This window comes from Pinus tabuliformis, chromosome 8 (genome assembly GCF_031772625.1).
Source record: "Pinus tabuliformis cultivar Carrire ecotype Pingquan chromosome 8, CPIR1, whole genome shotgun sequence".
NCBI classification, from domain to species: domain Eukaryota; kingdom Viridiplantae; phylum Streptophyta; class Pinopsida; order Pinales; family Pinaceae; genus Pinus; species Pinus tabuliformis.
This window is the reverse complement of record NC_142294.1, coordinates 1,581,891,210-1,581,899,985: the sequence shown is the minus strand read 5'-3', so window position 1 is coordinate 1,581,899,985 and position 8,776 is coordinate 1,581,891,210. Positions and strand designations below refer to the sequence as shown.

General features: G+C 32.6%; 1 protein-coding gene across 4 annotated transcripts; it reads left to right on the top strand.

The window, feature by feature from the left end:
* The first annotated feature begins 292 nt into the window (after positions 1–292).
* Positions 293–3,953, top strand: LOC149242101 (arogenate dehydrogenase 2, chloroplastic-like). Of its 4 annotated transcripts, XM_089374175.1 has the most exons (3): positions 293–546; positions 2,368–2,945; positions 3,063–3,953. In XM_089374175.1, exons 2-3 carry the CDS (start codon positions 2,453–2,455, stop codon positions 3,710–3,712), a joined length of 1,143 nt encoding a protein of 380 aa, XP_089230301.1. In that variant the 5' UTR covers positions 293–546; positions 2,368–2,452; the 3' UTR covers positions 3,713–3,953. The 4 variants fall into 4 exon arrangements, with proteins under 4 accessions (XP_089230301.1, XP_089230298.1, XP_089230299.1 ...); XM_089374172.1 differs by having other exon boundaries at positions 296–546; positions 2,368–3,953; XM_089374173.1 differs by lacking the exon at positions 293–546 and adding an exon at positions 574–767 and having other exon boundaries at positions 2,368–3,953.
* The last annotated feature ends 4,823 nt before the right edge of the window (positions 3,954–8,776 follow it).

Here is an 8,776-nt window from a genome sequence, read left to right as displayed (position 1 = left end):
ACTAATATAATATAAATATAATTTTTTATTATTTAAATTATTTTTTTAATACATAAGTAAATTTAACTCGCACATTACAATCTCTCTCATTAATAATTATATTTTTAAATCTTCTATAAAAATTTTAAACAAAACTAAATTAAAAAATAAAATAAAATTAGCAAAACCAAATTTAAAAGAACCAAAAGGTTGATTATACTCTATTTTGATATTACCAAAATCAATAAACCGACAAAGTGAATCTGTGCAGACACCCCGACGACGATTTCCTCCCCTTCCATTTGACTCGGGCCTAGACTCTTCAGAGACACTGTCCAAGTTAATCCGTCGGCCCTGATGCTTCCAGGTTTGCCAGGTCATCTTTGTTACCGTTGGATTGCGTAAGAGCTATCTGAATTTTAAAGAACAAACTGTGCATGACTCCGATGTTGTGTTGGATTCGTCTACACATGCCAGCTCGAAGTTTGAAAAGGAATTTTTTTTCATTAAATACTCTCTGGTGCAGACATTTTATTAATAAGCGCAAGGGTTTGTGAACATTTTCAGGTAAATATCGCCATTTTCTCTTTGCAATGTTGGTCATCTTTGCCGAGTTTTCTGTTGTTTAAAGCTCAAATGCATTTTTGGCTTCGAGATGCTCCATCTTTGGCTTGAAGATGAATTTGGATGTTTAAATTCGTTTTTTGATCAGTCTGTAAGGTATTAGGGGTTAAATTTGATAATCCACGTGGTTGAAATAAATTATTTTGGAATGGGGCACTCTAACCGTAAGTTGTTTTTCCTGATCAAATCTTCTTGTTTTAACTATTATTTAATGGATTTGAAGGTCTTGCATCTGTAAGATATTGAGCATTTCAAAAGTCCGAAGAGTTTTTCAAGTTTCTGTTTTTTGCTTCTATGATTAACTATGGTTTTGGCTTCATATTCGGCATTTAACAGTCAAAAATCTATCTGTGCGTATATTATTATGAAATCAAGCGATCTTTAAATTAACGAGGATTACGCATTTCGGCGGTCAAATTTGTGAGAAAGTACTAAGCATGCCAGACTTAAAAAAAAACGTTTTGTTTTATATTTAGTTATTCTGTGAAATTTAATTATTTTTGCTTAGCATTTGACATTTAACTGTCAAAAATCTCTCTGTACATATAAACTGCTTCTAAAGTTAGGTGTTTTTTAATTTTTAATCTCTTTGGAAATTAATGTGGCAGGCATGACCCTTCAAATTTGTGATCTTTTGCTTCAAAATAAGGTTATTTTGAATTTTACAGATTAAATTTCGGTTTCTTTTGGAGTATTGTGTTGAATTAAAGGTTTTTGCCTCGAGCTACCCTGCTTTTGGTGTTTGAACATTCCTCTTTTTCCTTGAATTTATAGGCATGCCGCCCTAAGTAATCTTAACTCATTACTACTTTTTGGAGTTCAAGGCATGCGTCAGTCATTTTCAGAACAAAATACTTTGTTGAAGGATTTGGCCTTTCAAGCGTAGGATACATGTTACTATTTTAAATTTTTTTGAAATGTGATTTTTTGAGCTTCGGAGCATTTAAAGATGGGTTTAAAACATCTATGTAAGCGCAGGTGTCCATTCTGTTATAATTTTTTTATTTAGTAATTTGTGGACCTTGCACGCACTGATCAAGGATTGTGCGGTGGACCTCATATGGACAAGCGCAGAATTAATTTTAAGATTTTTGTGTGTGCATAATTTTTTCCGATGAATATTTAAAGTTTTCTGTTGTAAGCCTCTTTTATTGATGTATAGATTTTCCAGCCGTAAGATATCATTTGATGGTCAGTGGATATAAACATATAAAACACATTTCTTCTAATGAAAATTCAACTTTTTTTTAGCTGTTTTCGACCCAATAAGTATGCAGATCAGTGAATCATGGAATGAGACGTTAATACCCTGTATGCTGTTTTCGAGCAGATAAGTATGCAGATCAGTAAATCATGGAATGAGACGTTAATACCCTGTAAACCAATTGATGTATCAGACAATCTCTCTACAGTTATTAGGTGAATCCTCTGTGATAGGGTTTTTTAAATGATAATGTCCCCTAGTAAGTAAAAGTATACCGAATGAATTAATATTTTGGATATTACGAATCTGGACACTCCGGCGTATCTGTCAGGGTTTTAAGCATTTTATTATTTAACCTTCCGAAGTTTTTGTCCTTAAACACCGTTGAGGGTTTTATCTTGTAATCGATGCAGGGTGATGCTAGAATTTTTATAAAGAAGAGTTAGTTTACATATTTCCTGTTGGTCTTAAAGGTTTTGAGGTTCAGTATATGCAGCTTGACTTGTCACCATCAAATATTTTGCTGGTAAGAAATTTGTCTTGTATTGGTGAAATTGCAGGGCTTTGTTTGCCAATGGAAAAGCTTGACTTCGGATTAAACATGAATAATAGGTGTTCTAGAAGCATAAGCTGCATTACGTTCCTATGCGTGTCATGAAATCTAAGGGCTCGATTTGTCTAAGCTTACTTCCCAAGCTGCAGTACAAGTACACCAAAAGCCTGGAGATGTCTGAATTTCAATGCATGGCTGCCTCAGTTAAACCTTTAGCTATTTGTTTTCAGTCTTCACATCCTTGCTTTGGTGTCAAACAGCCCTTGATGCCAACACAAATATGCTACAGTAGATCAACTTCTCTGTTTTCTGTTAGGAAGAAACAAAATGGAGAATATAGTTCCCTTCTCAGACATCTGAAGTTTAAAGCATTTGATGCTGCCCAGCATTTTGATAATGAATCCAAGGAAAGTGAAGACTTTGAAACTAATAATCATTTGAAGATTGGTATAGTTGGATTTGGTAATTATGGGCAATTTCTTGCAAAAACTATGGTTAAGCAAGGTCATATAGTATTGGCTCATTCTATAACGAATCATGGGGAGGTTGCTCAGAAGATGGGAGTTTCTTTTTTCAAGGAAGCAGGTGATTTTTGTGAACAACATCCCGATGTTATATTGCTATGTTCATCTATTATATCAACAGAGTCTGTATTGAGGTCATTTCCAACTCACAAGCTAAAGAGAAACACATTATTTGCAGATGTCCTTTCTGTCAAAGAGTTTCCACGCAATCTATTTTTGCAGGTACTCCCTCCAGAATTTGATATATTGTGCACACATCCTATGTTTGGGCCTGAAAGTGGGAAAGCTGGGTGGAGTGGTCTTCCGTTTGTTTATGAGAAGGTTCGAATTGGGAAAGGAGCCAGAGCAGAACGTTGCTACAAGTTTTTGGGTATTTTTGCAAAAGAAGGTTGCAGGATGGTTGAGATGTCATGTGCTGAACATGATCGCTATGCTGCTGAAGGTCAATTTATTACCCACACTGTGGGGAGGATGTTAGGAAAGTTGAACTTGGAATCTACTCCAATTAATACTAAAGGTTATGAAACATTGCTCCAAATTGTTGAGAACACTCATGGAGACAGTTTTGATCTTTATTATAGTTTATTTATGTACAACAACAATGCAACAGAGCAGTTGGAGAGATTGGAGATGGCTTTTGATGCTTTAAAGAAGCAGCTTGTAGGGCGGTTGCACCAGATAGCTAGGAAAAAATTATATGAAGGAATTAGTCATGGGGAAGCTTCTCATAAAATTTCAGCATTTGCTAACATGCAAAATTCTCACCCTTCACGCAACTCTTTAGGTGATCAAGAAATAAAGGAGTTAGGTAATAATGAAGTTAAGTAGAATTTTCTAATTTCTTTGTAGTTTGTATGAACCTATGGGAATTCATTGCTATTTATGCTTAGAAATGGCAAGAGGATTCTAGGAAATTATCACTGTTAAGGATTTGTAGAGGCTAGAGACTAGCTATTGAGAATTCAAGAAGAAATGAGATAGTTTGAGGGTAAAACGATCGTTGGAATGTCCACAATAGTGGAAGCAAACACCACAAACGAACAATCTTGCCATTGTTGTTGGTTGACTATTGTGGCCAAGAGTTTCTCTTCCATGTCATTCCTAGAAGGAAACAAAGAATGTCAGACTCTTTCTACTTGCACTAGGAGGGAATAACATCCTCAAGGGACTGTAGAACAAAGAAATTAAAGATCTTCTTTTATCATGAAAGAGAAGAGAAAAATTAACTATCTTCTTTAAAGAGAAAAGAGTGTTGTAGTAGATTGATGATCAGATGAGGAAATTTAGAATGACCTTGTTTTCCTTCGTGGTATCATGGTCAGGCTTATGGGTGCAATACATAATTATTGATTTTTATAGTTGGTTGGTGAATTGGTCCTCAAAAACTAATTTGGTGGGACTAATTTCATTGAGTTCAAAATTATCTTTTAGTGAAATGATTTTTGTTTTTTTGATTCCATAAATTAGTGAAATGATTTTTGTTTTTTGATTCCATAAATTAAAAGAGTTCAAAATTATTTTTTAGTGAAATGATTTTTGTTTGTGTGATTCCATGAATTAAAATGTGTAATATATGAATTCAAAAGATGCATGTTATTTCCACTATTATATGTGTATATGAATTCAAAACATATTACTAATTTACAAACAAGAATTCATAATTATATTTTACTGGAATGATTTTTTGTTTATGAGATTCATGTGCATATGAATTCAAAACATATTACTAATTTACAAACAAGAATTCATAATTATCTTTTACTGGAATGATTTTTTGTTTATGGGATTCATGAATTAAAATATGTAATATATGAATTCAAAATAACAATGTTTTTTCCACTACTATTGGTATGTGCATATGGATTCAAAACTATATTACTCCTAGAGGTGTCTAAACAATTAGCTATTAGAGGAGGGAAGAATTCATAATTATTGAATTCATAATTATCTTTTAGTGGAATGATTTTTTGTTTATGGGATTCATGAATTAAAATATGTAATATATGAATTCAAAATAACAATGTTTTTTCCACTACTATTGGTATGTGCATATGGATTCAAAACTATATTACTCCTAGAGGTGTCTAACAATTAGCTATTAGAGGAGGGAATTTGATTCCATTGTCTAATGGCTAAAGGAGGCAACATGATGCATGATAGATTGATAACTCAACTCAACAAATAGCATTGATAACTCAACTCAAATCAACTCAACAAATAGCATTCGGGATATGAAAAATACAAAACAAGTAATTAAGCGATAACTTGATCCAATGGCTCCATTATATAGCTAGATGGTGCTTCTAAAAAAATATTATTTTATAAGCTTCTAGTAGATAATGGTTGTTTTTTAATATCTTGGAGATAATATTCTACAATAATAATTTCTTATTATAATTATTAAGTATCTTATTTTTATTAATCTAATACTCCCTTTAATGAGTAAACTAGGTATCATTCCAAGTTTATCTCTAAATTTAACATATTTAAAAGTACCAAGTGGTTATGTCATAATGTCAACAATTTTCTCAAATATACGACAATAATAAAGACAAATGTCTTCATTATCAACTAATTGTTTGATGTAATGATGATGGACTTTAGTATCCTCAGTTCTTACATGGTAAACTAGGTTCTTCACCCTCTCGAGAACACTTTGATTATCACAGGAAAGTGAGGCTGGTGCTCTTTGATCAAGTTAAAGATCAACTAATATCTTGTGTAGCCATATTGCCTCATAACTTGTGTTAACGATTACCTTGTATTATGCTTTAGTAGAGGATAAGGCAACTATCGACTGCAATTTACTTTACAATAATATTACCCCTAAATCAGGAGTGAACTGATAGCAATGTCCTTGTATCAATTGATTCATCCCAATCAAAATTAGTATATCTTGTTAGCATGAAGTTGACAACTCTCTAATATAGAATGTCAAAATAACCAATCCCTTTGACACATCCAAGAACTCATTTTGCAGCTTGCTAATGTACCTCTTGGGGCTTTGATAGGAATCAAGAAAGATAACTTACGACAAAACGTAGATCTTGTCAAGTAGTAGTAAAATAAATTAAAGTACATACCAATTTACAATATAATGACTCATTAACTGGTGATGAGTCACTGTAGGCTAAGAATTTTATCCCAACTTCCATAGGGGTATGTGTAGGATTGCATTTAATCATTATGATTTTTTCTAAGAGAGATTTGGCATACATGATTTGTGATACAAAGATAGTATGATGAAATTGAAAAAAAATTGCACCTAAACAATAATGAAGTAAGCTTAAATCGATCATTTAAAAAACAAAAAAAATATCAAATTTTACCCGTTGAATCTTGTCTACACTGCTTCAGGTGATGGAAAGATCATCAACATAGACAATTAGGATCCTTATGATGTTATTAGTGTTCAAAATAGCCTTTTTCGTAAATGTAGAATCTCTAAGATATTGATCAAGTTTATGATACCAAGCTCGAAGAGCTTGCTTGATCCCAGACAAGGATTTTACCAACCATCAAACTAGATTTTCTTTTTTCAAAAATAAGAAACCATTATGGCTTCTTTATGTAAACATCCTCATCAAAGTCTCCATTCAAGAATGAACTTATAACATCCATATGATATACCTTCCAACCAAAATGAGTGGCAATTGAGATCATTAATTGAAAGATTACCAACTTTACAATTGGAGAAAATGTTTTTTCATAATCTACTCCTTCCTCCGGTGCATATCCTTTGGCAGCAAAACAAGCTTTATATGTATCTAAAGAACCATTTGATTTATGTTTGACTTTATAAATCCATTTGCAATCCCTAGATGTAATGTTGATAGTTACCAAATCTTATTTCTCACCGAAGAATCATATTCCACCTTCATGGTAGTGTTCCATTCAAGTTTTTCTTTGGTATTGTTACAACAAAATTTACCTACTCACCACCTTGCATAATATGTTTCCTTAATCACGTACATCAACCTTTCATTGCCTTTGGCAATTCATCTTCCTGCACATCATACATTATGTTATAGTACCTCTTCTCTATTGTTGGCTCCCTTATCTTGTTGTGAAGAATCCTTCTCTTCTTCACTAGATCCCCCCTAGAACTAGACTTCTCAGATGTTTCCAGCTCTAAACCCTATTTGATTTCAATAAAACTTATTCATGAATTAACGACAATTTCCCATGCACTACTATCTGTATATTTACCATTATTAGAGAGGGAGGATATTTTCTTATCTACAACATCTCTACTAATCACAATTTTGTTTGTAGAGACATTTAGTAATTAGTATGCTTTAGACTACTCACTATAGCCAACTCACATATATACCTTGCCTTTTGTATTTAATTTACTTTTCTTTCCCTTAGGAATATGTGAAAAGAAAATATAATTGAAAACATAGAAATCACTTATAAAAGGTTTTCTCCCTAACCATGATTCCTCTTATGTGATATCCTACAAAGATTTACAAGGACCTTTATTAAGAATGTAAATTGTGATATTTATTTCTTCCACATAGTACTGATATGACACAATTGGACTATGCACCATGTACCTTGCCATCTCCATAATTGTCCTATTCCTCCATTCCATGACTCCATTTTGTTGTGGAGTGTATGGAGTATTATATTTCTATGTATAGTATCACTTGTGTGGAATTCCCTAAGTTAAGTTGAAACAAACTCACCTCCATTATCAAACCTCAGAGCTTTGACCTGTTTATATGTTTCTTTCTCTACCAAAGATTTCCATATCACAAACATTGAAAAACAATATCACTTATTATTTAGAAAATAAACCCACATTTTGCATGAGAAGTCATCAACTAATAGAAATAAATACTTAGCTACAAACATTGTAGGTGTCTTCATTGGACCATGTATGACAACACGTACTAGGTTCATAACTCCTTTGGCTTGTCATGCTTTATCAATATCAAAAGAATGTTGATGTTGTTTTCCTGTAAAAAAAGCTTTATGTACATTCTAACATTCTTAAATGGAAGGAAGACCATCCACCATATTAGTCCTACTGAGTGTAGATAAAAATTGATAGTTTAGGTGTCCATACCTTTCATGCCAAAGCACACTGGTATTCTCCATTGTAGCTAGTGCATGTACCTTCACTGTATTTAAATCAACAAGTTTATATAATCCTTTTTCACCAATACCAACAACAATCACCTTGTTATCACTAAGAGTAGAAACTATACATTTGTTTTCTTGAAATTTTACACAGAGATCATGATTCTTAGTTATCTCACTAATAGATAGAATTTTTTTGTGCATGTCAAAAAAATATTGAACATTATTGAAAGTATAACTTATAGTACTGTTCAATATGACAAGAACATCCCTACATCCTCTAATATAGTAAGTCCAATCATCACCTAAAGAAACATATTCTCTATGGCTCTTATCTTTAATCAAACTCACATGCTAGTCCTTGTGACACGTGTAATGATGAGATGCACTTTAATCAAAATACCAATATGTATATTTCGTTGATTGATGTTGTGATGCTATAAATGCAAACTCACCTATTGTGTTAAACTCTTCATCATCTCCTTTAGCAATGTTTGCATGCTTTGATTTCTTTTGACCTCTTTCTAAGTCATACTTCCTTTTCTGAAAATCCCTTTTGAAGTGTCCAAGATTATCACATGATAATAGCATATGAATATAGGTTTCTTGGTTGCATTGTTAACTTTTTCTTGTTTTTCTTTGTCGTTGTATCATGCACTAAATGCATTCTTTATTGTTGATGAACTTGATGCCTTAGCCTCATATAATCTCCTTTCCTTCTATAGAACTGAAGCAATGTTGATAGCTATGTAAACAAAAATGTTTGAGTCTCTCATTTTATAACGTTGATAGCTGTGCAAAAAA